Genomic DNA, 16,598 nt, shown 5'->3' on the forward strand with positions numbered 1-16,598 from the left:
TCATAAATAGTTTCGATTAACTAATTATGTTATTTAATAGTTGAATTCATAAGTTAATTAAAGCTAGACCATCATTGAAAACCTAGAAACATTGAATGACCGTTTCATCCTATTATGGGACTCCTTAGCATTGAGCATCCACAATCCAACCTCGTGAGATTCGAACTCAAGACCTATCAGTCTCTCTGAAGAGTTCCATACTAAAACAAAACGGCCATCCAGTGATTTCAAGCTTTTCATGGTAGTCTAGCTTCAATTGACTCATGAATTCAACTATTAAATTACTATAATATCCACAAAAACCTTTCTCTGATTATAATTACATTATAATAAAATTATGAAATTGTTATAACTTGTGGCCTGTGTGTCCTGTTAACGATAACGTAATGATACCGCCAATTAGAGAGCAGTGAATAATCGATCGGACCAATGCCGCGTAAAACCCGTACAAACAGTCTAGAGTCCTGATTGGTCCTGCTTTCCGCCTACAACAGCCAGTTAAGCCCAGAACACCAATCTCAGCATCTGCGATGTGAATCATTTATTTCAAGTATACTGGGTTTATATACCAACCAGACAGATCACATCGTACCATAAAATATGAAACAACATTTGTACAAGATTTAGCCAAATGTGGCTGTGAACATGGGAGGTAGCAATCAATAGACAGGAAATAATTCAAGAATGGTAAATCGTAAAAAAATAGTTCATAGGTCAAAATAAATCTCATAATAAGAGGGACATGAATATGAATAGGTTAGTTATATAACAATTATAAGATAAAAATATACGCATAGTATTGGTTTATAAATGGATCCCAAAAGTTGCCATTCCTTATTCTTATCAGGACATAACAGAAATATTATTGATTAGATAATGAAATTTTCTTTAATTTTCCCAATGATTTCATTTTAAAAAATACTACAAGATTATATATTATCATAAGATAATTAATGTGATGATTAGTTGTTGTTGCGTTAGTATCTATGCGCATATTGAGTAAAACTCCATGGAATGAAGTTTATAATGATGGGTAAAATAGATAATTAATAAATGAGTGAAATATTGATATATGTGAGATATATGATATCAATAAAAAAACTACGTGATAAGTGATTTTGGTGCAACCTTTAAAGTTGATTAATGAAGACTATTCAACATGCTACTAGTAGTTGATTGACGGTGATCAGATAATAATAATAATAATAATAATAATAATAATAATAATTGTAATAATAATGGAATAAATAGAATGGGTGAATGTTAACGGAATATATTCGGATGTAAGACAAATTAAGAAGATTAAGAAAATATATGATGTTAAGATAGAAGTGATAATAATTATATATTATTTTTTTGATTGAGATCATGAACCGATTGATGTTAGACCACCTGGAAGCACTGGACGGCCGTTTCGTCCTATTATGGGACTCCTGAGCTGTGCGCATCCACGATCAGGATCGCGGGATTCGGATCCAGGGCCTTCAGTCTCGCGCGCGAACGCTCAACCTACTGGAACACTGAACCGGCATCCAATGGTGTTAACGTCTAATCTCAATCAAAAACTTAACGATCTCCACAAACACTAAACTGATAATTATCTGTTAAATAAATGAAGAAATAGAATATAATAGAAAATATAGAAATATGGGGAAAACTGGCATATAAAAAGTAAATAGATTTGATAAATAAATAATACAAAAAAATACAAAAATGAATTGAAACTTAACCTCTTTGCACAACCAAGCGGCTATCAAGATTCGGTAGCTAGGTGGATATCATGATGGTGTTTGGAGCGAATGTTACTGCGTTCGAATTCCACACTGGACATTAACCCTAGGATGCAGGTACATCCAACTGACGAATCTCAAATAGGACGAAACGCGCGTCCTAGATTCAACTGTGAGCCACAATTCATCTTTGCTTAGATCTGACAAATTGGTTTTGTACACATGAATGTGGCTCCATAATGCCTATTAGCAATTGTTCTGTGATACAGAAGAGACGTGTCCAAACACTTTTCTAAAAATTCGGTTCAGATTTATTAATGATAAAAAATCTATAGTTCAATACTTCATGATCATAGTCGACTGTTTATTCCAGAGCATATTTTATAATTATACGTAGTCCTTTACTTGGCTAGATGACGTATTATGAGACAGTTTTTATAAACAGCCTCTATGGAACAAATAAACTTGTCTGTATTTGGTCAAACTAAGTAAATTGAATTTACCGAGATGTCCATCAGTGGGTTGCTAGAGTAGAACACGTGCAATAAAATTGTACAAACGTTTTCCACTCATAGCTAGGTCATTTGACATCATAGAATTTTATCCTCGGTATTACGTTCAAATCCCATAACAGTATATATGTTCTCCTATCTTTTCATGATTTTTAAATGACTCCTGTTTCATATTTATTTCAGTCAATAAAAAAAACTAGCTTCTAATGACTGAAGTTTCTCTTCTATTCTGCTTTCTGTGTTTATATTTATGATACATGAGGTGGGGGAATAAATGAAATTTTTCTCTGTTCATAAGGCTAAAGCAATGAAAATTCATTATCTGTCCATTCTACGTAGATTTATCATGAATGAACCTGTTTATAGTCTAATCGTTTCTCCTTTCAAGTAGTATGTCTAGAAACGAGATCTTGAAATTTACTTTTTTTCTTCTAGAGGGGATTCAATGGATAAATGACAATCATTTAAACGTTTCTATCATATTAATTATCTTCAATAAAAACGATTAAACAGTTTTTGAAAGTGAATTCGATGCAGGAAAAATCTTCATTGCTGACAAATGTGTTTGGTTTACTTAATAGCGAATAGATAATTATTCAGTTAAATATAATCTTACTATGTTTATGGAGCATCTCATTACTGTTAGTAGGAAAATTAGAAGTTAGGGTTAGTGATTAGAGTTTCCATAAATTAACACCATCTGTAATGCCAAAATAGCTGTTTTACCGCATAGATGAATTAGTTTTGTTCTAAAATCCAAGACCTGCTATCTTAAATCTCATTGTTTCTCCCTTTGCGTGAGTTCATCAGATATTCTCCTAACTATTTTATGCAGCATATTTTTTACAAGACAAATTAGACTATTTGTTTAAAGTTAATAATAATTTACTTGTCATTTTTTATAACTATAGATTCGTTTGTGCAGCTGTATCACCAGCTGTGATAGTGCCAAATATGATGCGCCTGGAAGTTACAGGGTGGGGTGTAGCTGAAGGTATACCTACCCTTGTTGTTGCTGCTTCCAGTTTAGATGATGTTGTTGCGATTACTGGATTTGGTGTTGCCCTCGGTGTAGCTTTATCCACAGAAAAAAGTTTAGTGAATACATTATTTTGGGGACCACTTGAAGCAATCATAGGTGCTTCATTTGGGGCAGCAGTGGGAATATTATTACTTTTCTTTCCACCACCAAAACTCGTAAGTCTTCATCAATAATTTAAATTGCAACCTTTACCGTTGATCTTTTAACAGTATTGATTCTTTGTGTGGAAGTGAATGACTGAAACCACTGCAAACATATGATTGAAAACAAAGATGAGAGTTTAGATTATGGCTTTATTATTTTGGCCTTGGTACCTTAGTTGTGAGACATGATGTTATTTTATTCAATAACCAAAGCAAAAGCCGCATTTCCAGGTAGAAATCATATGTATTTGAAAAAAATACACGTAAGAAGCAGTAGACGAACTAAAGCTTTAGTAGTGAAGTATAAAATCATAAAACAGAAAACAGTTACCAGTTAACTATTCACTTGACACTTCTAAAATAATGAGAATACAATCGTAACTATCTCCTTTGAATATGTAAAATATTTGATAAAGAGTAATCAAAGACTTACCATGATTAAGATCAAATAAGAAAATCCTCAACGGTGTAATAATCTTCCATATTTACAAGGCCTAAGCTTGTGGATAAATACCTATTAGAGTGTCAGTTATGAAAAACATTTATTAGTAGTTTCGAACAGATCTGGCCTTATAATTACTTTTCCAACTAACCTAGGTTGAACCGATGGTCTGTCACGAATGCATATCGGTAATGTTGACTAAACATATGTTTTTTAATATTTCAGGAGCATTCCCATTTCATTCGAGGTATACTTCTGGTGTGCTTTGCAATAACTGGGTTAATCGGTTCGGTCGCAATACATTTACCAGGTGGAGGTGCATTGTCATGTTTAACTTTAGCTTTTATCGTGGCAACTGGTTGGCGGAGCGGATTTCCATGGCGTTTAACGCAGTCAGCAAGTATACCAACGGAATCATCATCAAATAATGCACAAAACCAACATTATGAAAATTCAAATTATCAAGCGAAACCAAAAACAGATAAACCTAATCTGTCTTCGTCAAGAGATTCTGTCCTTACTAATGAAGACTCTCAAGAAAACCTTAAGATAGCCCCCTCGAAGCTTGAATCCATTGATGAAAAATATAGGCATTCTGATGATGATATTGACTCAGAAAGTATGATGAAGCATCAGAAAGATCTAAACAATCCAAACATACTTGAATCGTTGGTAGAATTTCATCCTTACTATTGCTCAATTTTGCGTCAGCAGTATGGCCAGCATTCATCGGGTGAACATAGTAACCGCAGCAGCCTCCGTAATCGCCTCCCATCTGATGGTGACAGGAAACGAGGAGATCTTCCTTCTTTAGCTGTTGCAGTAGCAGCTACTGGTAATGAGAAAAAAGTAGAGGGATCTTTAGCCAAACAACCTCAACAGAATAGTTACCAGCAACATACTCAGCAAACATCGACAATCACTTTTCAAAAACCAAAAGCATCTCGAAGATTTAGTCTGCCTGAACCTACTGCTCACTACGAACTGGAATCATTTTCCGTGTCTCAGCAGTTTCGCCGAGGAAGGAGTCCATCTAGTGCAAACGCTTTACGTCATATGAACAGGTCAAGGCGTAGAATTCGTAAGTTGATATGATATTGTATGATTTTCGTTACAATGTTTTTAATAATTAAGACTAATTTAATGTATATCGCATCAAATATTTAATAAATAGTGTTTTATTTTTGAAGTTACTTAAATCTCATTTCTGTAGTGATTAATTATGTTACCCTGACATTTTTGACTAGTTGCACCATTTCCGGATCAGTACTCACCATTTTACAACAACCAACCGGTCGAAAAAGTTGAAGAAGTTGAAGAAAATGATGAATGCTCATCCAACGAAACAGAAAGACCAGATGATGATCATGATGAGAACAATTTTGACAGTCCTAATAATCAAGAGCAACCTTTCAGTGATGTTGTTGTTCCAGCTACACCTGTTGAACGTGGATTGGCTTGTTTGAATTCAATGAGAAGAACCATGGCAGTCACATGGTGGTTTGTTCAACCTATTCTGTTTTCTTTAATAGGATCAGAAGTAGACATACTACATATGCCTGGTGGTTCAACTGGTAATTTTCTAGCTTATATTATTGTTATATATTTCGAATGAAAGTAATTCTATTAAAGTGTACATATTCATTAAAGTTAGATTCTTGATGATTTTAGTTGTACTGTTTCAGTATAATGTAAGGGTTTTGATCCTTAGAACCTACTCCATAATAATACTGAAGATAATTTATTACATTGTCTGTATTTCTCGATGTAGTTAATGTTGTGATATGCGGTGTCTAGAATGTGATAATGATACACGGTGTGCTATGCGCTAACACCACAACTGGCTACTTGAGCAAGAAAGTGCATTGGACTAGCGAATGAAATGCACAAATACTATATATATATATATATATATATATATATATATATATATATATATATATATATATATATATATACCGCTCTATCCTTAGGAAATTCACTGATTCATTCCACAAAAATGCACTTGGCCATTATGTTAATTCTGATTGTCATCGATCGACCTTTACATTAGGCTACTTCTTATTGGTTCTCCATATCGGGCAAATTTCGCAGTGTTCCATTCAGTAGACATTTAAAATACAACAAATATGCAAAATAAATTGATGTTATTATAATTTACTTAAAAAAAATACAGTAAAAAAATAAACGAAATTTCGAGTCACAACAGTTAATCTTATGAAATCTAGGCATCAGTAAGTTCTCTTTTTTTCACCTTTACATTTATAACCGATTTCATATGTATTGTCGAGATAAGTAAAGAATCTGAGAAAAGTTCATAAAGTTTACTACCATAGCTACTTTGAAAAATCAATATTTGTAGAGATTACTAAGTTTTTGATTGAGATCATGAACCAGTTGATGTTAGACCACCATTGAAAACCTGAAAGCAATTGACATCCGTTTCGCCCTATTATGAAACTCCTCAGAAGTACGCATCCATGATCCCGCTCTCGGGATTCGAACCTAGGGTCTTCAGCCTCGCGTGTGAATACTTAACTTCCATACCATTAAGCCGGCATCCAACTGTGTTAATGTTTGACCTCGACTAATCCACGAAATTGCGCAACCATCTTCCATTGTACTGAGGTAGACACCTGTCTCTATCCGACACGGACAAGCTCCTCTGGTAACAGCTTCTCACAAGAACTCTGAGGATCCCCTCACGAAGCTAGTCACTAGTGAACATTCCATTGTTTTGAGTTAATATTCAATTTTAGTGATATGGAAGTTGATGAGAAAAAAAATTCTCTTTATATTAAACTAACAATCAGTTTATTAGAAACTGTCGATCATCTGTTTGTGATTTGTAATGTATAAGAAATTAACCATAAAAATAAATTATTCGAAATCTTTTATAACAAATCAAGGTAAACTGATATCCTATTCGAAGTAAAGATAGATAGTGGCTAGCAGTGGAATACAGGACGATCGTTTCGCCCTGTTTGGCACTCGTCAGCTGGATACACCTGCAATCCAGAGCTGATATCGACTTTGTAACTCGAAACCAGTATCGTTCACTTGAAACGTGATCACGTTCTCCACTAAGCTACTGAGTCTTAATAGCTACCTGCTTGTGTGCTGGGGTAAAGTATAAATTCACTTGGTGTTGTTTTACTTCTATCTTCTCATTGTTATTAAGGACTGCAATTGATCAGTCTCATGTTAGCATATGTGGTCTCGGAGTGAACATCGACTCTGGGATACAGGTACATTCAGCTGACGAGTCCCTGATAGGACGAAACACGTATCCTGGATTCTACTGCTAGCCACTATCCATCTTTACCTATAGTACTTGTGATTTAAGGCAATATCGAGGCAACCGATACAGGATGCATATATGCCAAGAAGAGACTGATCAATTGCAGTCTTAAATAACAATCGGAAGATACAAGTAAAACAACACCAAATGAATTTGATATGATCATTCAATACAATTAATTCTTATTATCTTGTTTTCTCTAATTTTATACATTTAGATGTAACAATTTGAACTAGTTTATATTCTTCTTATCAAATGGTAGTTTTTATGCTTTAAATGAAAGATTTATAAGATATTAATTTTCATTGTATATTATTTATTCTATAATCAGAACTTTAATGAGATTCACTTTAAATAGTTCCCAAATTTATTGATTAACTTGAATAAATTTATGTAGAATTCGTTAAAATCTAGCATGAAATAAAATGGGATAATTTTTGTTGTAACTGGTTTTCATTTGTTTGTTTTGTTTTACATGTAACCGTAGGAAAAAGAAAAAAACACTTTAAGTATAGTTTGAGGGAAAATTAGGAAATTAATATAGTTGACACCATAAGTCAATTGAAGCTAGACCATCATTGAAAACCTTGTGAGAGTTGGACGGCTATTTTGTTCTAATATGGAACTCCTCAATAGTGAACATCCACAATCTCATCTAATACAATGGAAGATGGTCGGCTAATATAGTGGATTGGTTCAATTTACACATTAACACCATTGAATCTTGGATCAGTGATCTAGAGGTTAAGTATTCGCGCGCGTGGCCAAAAGCCGTTTGTTTGAATCCCATGAGCGGGATTGTAGATGCGCAAGTTTTTAATGGTGGTCTAACATCAATCAGTTCATGATCTTAATCAATCTTAATAATCTTCAAAACCCAATAGTGATAAATATTACAATCTTGAGTTTTACTGTTTAATGATTTTAATTGTTTAATTCTATAGATCATAGCTTAAACAATTTTAATTCTTTCTTTTATAAACAAAACAGGAATGAAAATCCTATGTATATAAATTATCTACAGATGTAGTCTTCTTTTTCTATACACTTCAAGTGATACTATAGTGAACAGAACAAGAGAGTGGGGACAATCGAATGTAATTCACACAATCTTACTGGACTTGTTAATAAAATCTAACAATCATAAAGTATATGCTTAATTTGCAAAATGTCCATCAGTTGTCTCATAATGACTCGGACTACATTGTTCTTGCATTTTCATAGAAATTGCATCTTGGTTCCATTCTTTTCTGTTCGATCCTTTTGTCTCTCTGCTGTCATACCTTCTGTTCACGACTAACATTATATACTACCTATGTCAATATAAGTAGCACACACCACAATACAACTAAATTTGTTTTTGAAAAGAGTTTGCGTTGATATTATTATTATTATTATTATTGTTATTACTATTACTACTATTAGCGTTTTCCTGTGGTTCGATAGATCATCAATTATATCTGATATCGATTATCATCTTATTGTATTTATTCCTTTCAAATATCTTCTTCAGTAATTTATCAGATATAAAATAATTATTGTAATAGTGTTAAACTTTAGTTTAGAATGGCTTTTATCCAAGTTCATACAATAAAATATATATACTAGCAAACTATTTGGTAATTTAAAGATTATAATCAATCAGATTGCTATAAGGTAAATAGATGTTATTTGATATTGTTAACCTTTAAAATTTAACTATCTTCATTATGTATATATATAATGTTTCTTAAGTCATTCGAATTGCATTTAACACTTCTATGTGATACTTTTCAAATGAACAATATAAATATAAACTATGCAACTTACAATTATAGTTTACAGAAATATTTATTTTCAGAACGATGGTTTTTGTAGATATTATAGTTCATGGATCGATTGGTGTTAGACCACCATAGAAAATATGGAAGCACTGGATGGTCGTTTCGTCCTATTGTGGGACTCCTCAGCAGTGCTTACACACAATCCCACCCGCGGAATTCAAACCTAGGGCTTTCAGGTACGCGCACGAACGCTTAACCTCTAGATCACTGATCCAAGATTTACTCGTGTTAATGTGTAACTTGAACCAATCCACTATATTAAGCGACCATCTTCCATTGTATTAGATGAGATTGTGGATGTTCACTGTTGAGGAGTTCCATATTAGAACGAAATGGCCATGCAAAGCTTTCAGGTTTTCAATGGCGGTTTAACATTGATCAGTTCATGATTTCAATGAAATTCGATTCATGATCTGAACTCAAACTCAGCAGTTGCCACAACCCTACACTGATAATTACAGTTTGTTACTTGAATCCTATTGACTGATATTAGTTTACGTTACTTTATCTACTTTCTGTTACTGTTAAATACTAATTTGGATTTATTGAATGAATAAAACTATTAAAAAGTGTAGCCTTCTCATTAGTAACAATAAAACGTCATGAAATGTATGGAGACATGGTAAAAAATATGTAAATTAAAGTATTTCAGACGTGAGTGAAGAAAAGGTAATTAAGTGTTTATTCATCACAAGTAATGATAACTTCAAAGATCTGTTATTAGCATAATTATATATTTGAGTCTTTCTCAGCTTTTCAGTCATATAAATTTATGTGACAACCCTATGTGAGCAAGTATACTCTATACTACACAATTTGGTCAAATCTGAACTAACTAATTATTGATATATCCAAGCCAATATATCTTATTCTGATATGAATTACATTTTATTGAACAAATGGTGTTTTTATTACTGTTTACATAAATTTTAAACCTTTATTAAAAATTTTAATAGTTGAGATCATGAGTCAATTAAAGATAGACCACCATAGAAAATCTGGAAGTACTGGTCGTTTCGTCCTATTGTGGGACTTCTCAGCAGTGCTCATTCACGATTCCGCTTGCGGGATTTGAACCCAGGGCTTTCGGCCACGCGCGCGAACGCCTAACCTCAAGGATTGGTTGAAGTTAGACATTAACACCGTTGGATGCCGGCCCAGTGTTCTAGAGCTTATAGCCCTGAATACGAGATCATGAATGCGTACTACTAAGGAGTCTCATACTAGGACGCAACTGTCGTCCAGTGCTTCCAGTTCTTCAATGTTGGTCTAACATCAGTCGGTTCATAATCTTAATAACAAAATATGATATTTATTATTTATTAATATTTATCCATATTTTCATTGTAGTTTAGTAAGTGAATAATATGAGCCCAATTTTCAGCTGGAGTTCGACTATATAATTAACATTTGAAATCCTGACTAGTCTTGTCATTGGTTATTAATTATCTGTAAAAAGTGTTTTTAGACAAAATTATTGACATTGAATTGACCTGTCAGTGGATGTATTCATGTTTTTGTTAACGACTCACATGTTTGCACAAAACAACTCTTTTTAAATTAAATCATTTCATCACTATGTATAGTTTGAAGATAAACTGTTAAACAGCTGAAATTCATGATTATTTATTTAAAGTTAGATTTACTTTGATTTCATAGTCGGTTTTAAAATTTATCTATTACGTAATATGTCGACTTAAAATTGCATGAATTTTCGTTGTTTTATTAAATATTAGGACGTGGAATCGGTGCATTCTTACTTGCTCTAGTTGCTCGTTTAGCTGCAACAATGGTAGCTGTTTTGCCATCAAAGTTAAATATGCGTGAACGCTTGTTTATATCATTTGCGTGGTTACCAAAAGCTACCGTACAAGCAGCTGTTGGACCAGTTGCACTGGATACAGCTAGACAATTGAATTCAAATGCAGAAATAATTGATTGGGGGGAACAGGTGAGTGTTGATTTGCTTCAAAGACTTCTGTTGTTGTAAAACAATTTTCTTATGTAAATGATACTAATCATGTTTTCAGTAGTGCTAATTTGTAGATGTAATTCCAGGAGGTCAAATGAGAAGTATTGACTAATGGAGTTTAATTATGTAGGGTGTGCGAAAAATATTGATAGTTTTAATGGCGTTATAGATGTAAATCAGTAGATAATTGCTCAGTAGTTTAGAGGTTAAGTGCTAGCTGCTAGACCTGAAGGTCCTGAGTTTAATCCATTTTTAGGGTCGTGACTGTATAATACTGAATAGTCCTATACTAGGTCGAAACAACAGTTCAATGTCTTTTGGCTTTCGATGGTCGTTCATGCTCAGTTTATGATGTAAATTATGGTACTCGTGTGTAATTTGCTGCTTATTTGACTGTTTCTTTCATTGAATAAAGAAGAGCAGAATTGAATGCCTAGTTATTTCACTCCATGTTTCGATAATGCAATGAGAAGACGAAATTTATCAGAATTATGTAATATATTTGGGCAATACGTTTCGAACAATCTGATCACACATATACTTGTTGAGAACATTTATATATGAAAATTAAAAGGTCAACTAGACAGGTTAAAGGTAAGTCATGACAAAGAAAAAAATAATATTAGAGCACACAAAAACAAATGTGATCACCACTCTGGATAATAAATCAGTATTACCAGCGTAGGTTAATTGTAAGGACAAATTTTTTGAACACATAAAGGGGGTTTTAATTTCCGTATATCCAAGGCTTCAATAAACTTTAGTATACGTCCTTGAAGGCTTTTGTATAACATTGCAAATGCTGATTTGATGTCAACCTTATGACCAGTCTCAATCATATGTTTCGCAGTGGAGGATGATGTCTGTCTATCATGTGATCTTATTCGACCATTGGAATCCATTTGTTTCTGCAACCATTTTGGTATGTGTTCACCCACCCTTAATTACAAATCACGATTGCTCCATCATGTTACCAAATCCTTATATTAACTCTTCATGATTTAGTGAAATAAAATCAATGACTTTGTGTTAATTTATATTTAGTAATCTTTATAATTACAATAGTTGAACTCATGAGTCAATTGAAGCTAGACCACCACAGAAAACCTGGAAACATTGGACGGTCGTTTCGTATGGGACTCCTCAGCAGTGCGCATCCACGATCCCGCTCCCCGCGAGATTCGAACCCGGGACGAAACGGCCGTTCAGTGCTCCCAGGTTTTCCATGGTGGTGTAGCTTCAATTGACTCATGATTTCAACTATTGAAATTACTAAAATCTCCACAAAACCCCTTCTGATTCTTTCTAATTACATTGAACTTGCTTAACTGTACGAAGAAATAAAAATATATATATGTATCTTTTGACACCTCAAGGCTCCAAAATGATCTTCCGGTCTTGAAATAGTTCACTTATTATAATATAAACTACTGATAATTGGATTAACCTAAAAATGATCCATTTTAGCAAAACGATTTGATATAATAATTAGTTACAAAACATTTTGATGTTAGTTTGAATTATACTATTTAAAAGCTTCATTAGAACCACAGTGCGAATACAAAAAAATCTACATAGTGGAAATAAATATTTTCTAATAGTTTATTTTTCGTAGTGGCTGATAAATATTTAATTACGTAAAGGTGGTACGAATAAATCATTCTTTTAAACCGTGTAACTCTTAGAAAAGAGAGCAATGTATGTATGCAAAACTCTGGATTACTTTCAAAATAATGGAAATCAGTAGGTTTCTTGCACTTAATCATGAATTGCTTGGAAGCAATGTTTATGTATTATATAATAATAGAGTGAGCAATAGAAAGTTTCAGTGTATGGTATTTGACAAGTATGGAGGATTGACTAAGTAATGAATCTTCGTCTATGGAAATGTTTGAAACAGTTATTTTTTCTTAGTCTGAACACCACTTGATTTAGCGCTCAATGTTGGCTGGAGTCGGAGGTAGATTAGAAATTAGATTGGTGAACTAAACTGGGAAATGTGATCAGTCTTCGTATTTATTACCTGTTATTTTGGTCCATATCACAAGATGTAACCTATTCATCTAGAGTTCATTCAGTTATCACGACTAGTGATTGGAAATATTTACAGATCTATTCATTCTTTGTCTACTGATGGATTCTGATTTCCAAAAAAAACCATTTTAATACCGTTTTTTTCTCTCTTCTAGAATTATTATTCATTTTGGCTAATCTTGTTTTAGTATCAATAATGAATGATTCTACCACTTCGATATCCATCTTCATAATTTCATATTTCTATGTTTATATAGTGTGACAATTTTAACTGATATACATTTATTACCGAATTATGGGTTATTAGTTGACGTTGACATATTACAGTATTGTCTATAAAATTATGTTATTATTACATTTAGTCATGATTTACTATGTTAGATATATAGATTATGCATATAGTTTTATTAATTCGTCTAAAATATAAGTATTACACTGTAAATTTAGGAAAAAGAATATGACGATTCGTGCTATATTTGTTGTGACTTTCAGTCCGTCTAGTTATCACATAATTTATTCGTCAATCGAAATCCGACTTACTCACTCATGTACTGTACTAACCAATAACGTTTGCCAGGTCTGATCTGTCTAGCGTCCTTATTGGTCACTTGCTCCCCTAGCCCATCCATTTGAGTCTAGAACATCAATAACAGCTTTCTCCACGCGAATCCTTTATTTCAAACATACTCAGTTTATATGCCAGCCAAACAGACCACATCACACCATAAAATAGGAAATAACATTTATACACAATAAAACCAAAAAGTGTCTATGAACGTGGGAGACAGTGATTAGCAAACTGTATATAACTTAAGAACAGTAAATCGTATGATAATAAATTATAAGTCAAAATGAAGCTTATAATAAGAGGAATATAAATATATACAATCTAGTTACTAAACATTTATACAATAGGAATACATATATAAAATTAGTCCATTAATAGATCTCAGAGGTTACTCGTAATTTAATCATCACTAGAATATAATAATATTTATGATTATTTTATTTTTTTTTTCCTATTTAGGTTGTTACATTGGCTGCAATTTCAATATTAATTACTGCTCCAATAGGTGCTATTTTAATGCCACTTACTGCACCATATTTATTACGTCAAGATATTCAATCATCACAAGTATTAATAGAACGTACTAATCCTAAACATTCACTTAAATCAAATTCTGCTCAATCCAATGATATAATCAATAAAAAAATATATAAATCTGATCAAAACATTCATCATAGTAATAAATCATCTCAATTAAATACTGTACGTAATACAAAATTATAAGTCAATTCAATATATACATGATTATTTCATGTTTACATTTACCTCTTTTCTCTTTTTTTTTGTTTTTGTTTACGATTTAATAGATTTTCTTTTCTTTATTAAAAGAAAAGAAAAGAGAACAAAATAAACGACTTCATCCACAATTAATTTTTACAATAATACCAAGTAGATATTAGTTAATGATATAAAAGAATAAAATAAAAAATTACGTTTAATCTATTTCAAATAGTGTTTTCTTTTCTTTTTTTCTTTCTTTTTCTTTTCTTTCTTTTTTTTGATTCATAAAATTTAAAACGTAGCGTTACAATTGATTTGTTTGAAACATACAAACAAACAAACAAACATATTACTCTATAGAATTCTTTTTCTCAGTTTTTATTGTACAGTTCCATCATATTTATTAATGTTCTCTCTCTTTATAGAAACATATCTTATTTAATTTTAATAATCATTTGATAAATTTATATCAGATTCATTCATTTATTCCTTCGTTATGTTCAGTTTAAATTTTCTTCATTGTTTGCATGTTAACATATAGAATATAGTATAGTCATGTAGTAATACAAAATTCATACATATATATATTTATATCTATATCTTGATCAGTATTTGTGATTAAGTTATATGTCATGTATTGTACAGAAGTCTATTAAGTTTATCAGTTGTTAGAAAGATTATTATCAGAAGGGGGTTTTGTGGAGATTTTAGTAATTTTATAGTTGAATTCATAATTCTATTGAAGTTAGACCATCATGAAAATCTTGGAAGTACTGGATGGTCGTTTCGTTCTAGTATACGAATCCTTAGCAGGGAACATCCAATGATTGCGCCTCACGAGATTCGAACCCAAGACAGTGGTAGTTGTAATAACTAGATCTACCTGATTCAGTTTAGTGAATTAGTTTGCATTCACTCTTTCAGAAACGTATTTTGATGATTTCTGTTCATAGGTCTTTTTCTATTATTATATAATAATATGAAGTACTTACATAATGAAATCTTAGTCGTTCGTAATCTTGTAAATTCGATTAACAAGTTTAATATCTCAGAAAATATTTTTACTGAGCACCTACCTAAATATAATTACATACTTGCATACACGATTATGCATAGAATAAGAACGTTGGACTGTAAGATAAATTGGATAAAATACATTAGAAACTAATGATCTTTTCGTAAGCAATGATAGATAGTGGCTAGCAGTGAAATCCAGGATGCGTGTTTCGTCCTATTTGGGACTCGATTACAGTCTTGAACGTCGATGGGAAGATACAAGCCAAACAATATCAAGTGAATTTACACAAATAATCACCATAGAACATGAAAAATAAATGTTTATATTCAACTATATATTACATTTTAAATTGATAAAGTTTAAAATAATTTAGTTGAAATGAAGAATTATTTTAGTAGTGAACATTACCGTTATTTCATGTATTGACGTTATTACTGTTGAAATTGGTTAGTAACATCTGTCTTTAGAGTACAATTGAAGCAAATAACTTTAACACTGAATTGAAGATAAATTAATTAACTTGTATGAAATCATTTTTTTGCTTATAATTCATAAACGTTAAGATAAATAATTCTGACAAACAATTTAATTGATGCTTTCTACTTGTTAATGATAACTTCATGACAAGTGATTATGTAATACAATACTTATGTGTAAATAATCGTTTAAATCAAAACACAAAATGAATACTTTATCAATTAGGAAATATACTTGAATAAATGATAACATAAGGTTATTCATCGTATATAATGCGTATATAAGGAAATATGGTAGCTATCCAGATCAGTAGTTTCTACATCATTGATTAATCAGATATATTATGAAGTGAATCAGTCAATTATGAAATGATATCAATCAGTGTAAAGAATATGATCTTTATTCACCAACAGAAAACATAAATTATGACATGATGCATTTGAACAAGCCTAAACTGATAACTATCATGTGCTCACTAGTGACTAGTTTACAAAAAGAATTCTTGGAACTTCAGTGTAAAGCCGTGACAAGTGAAGTTCAACTATATCGGGTTTGAGGCAGTTACTCATCGAAGACAATGGAAGATATCCGTGAGATATCGTGAATTGGCTCCGTTTACTAGAGATTTAGATTTCCAGTGCGTAGACCAAAAGTCTTGGGTTCGGATTCCGGATGCGGGGTCGTAGATATGCACCTCTGAGAGGTTCCATACTAGAGTGAAACGACTGTTCAGTCCTTCCAAGTTTTTAGTGGTAGTCTAACATTGATCGATACATTATCTAAATATAAACACAACAATCTCCGCAAACATATACT

The 16,598-nt window shown here is 32.1% G+C and overlaps 1 protein-coding gene across 2 annotated transcripts in view; it reads left to right on the plus strand.

The window, feature by feature from the left end:
- The window catches only part of SLC9B2_1 (Sodium/hydrogen exchanger 9B2), a 62,475-nt gene extending 47,583 nt beyond the window's left edge, over positions 1-14,892 (plus strand). The window contains exons 4-8 of one of the 2 annotated variants that reach the window (XM_012941927.2): positions 3,154-3,439; positions 4,095-4,950; positions 5,117-5,443; positions 10,730-10,944; positions 14,027-14,892. In XM_012941927.2, coding sequence (XP_012797381.1) covers positions 3,154-3,439; positions 4,095-4,950; positions 5,117-5,443; positions 10,730-10,944; positions 14,027-14,290 — 1,948 coding nt within the window. In that variant the 3' untranslated portion in view covers positions 14,291-14,892. Of the gene's footprint in view, positions 1-3,153; positions 3,440-4,094; positions 4,951-5,013; positions 5,444-10,729; positions 10,945-11,380; positions 12,077-14,026 lie in introns of those variants that run through there. The other variant, XM_051211564.1, reaches the window with a different exon arrangement.
- The last annotated feature ends 1,706 nt before the right edge of the window (positions 14,893-16,598 follow it).

Source organism: Schistosoma haematobium, chromosome 1 (genome assembly GCF_000699445.3).
Source record: "Schistosoma haematobium chromosome 1, whole genome shotgun sequence".
NCBI classification, from domain to species: domain Eukaryota; kingdom Metazoa; phylum Platyhelminthes; class Trematoda; order Strigeidida; family Schistosomatidae; genus Schistosoma; species Schistosoma haematobium.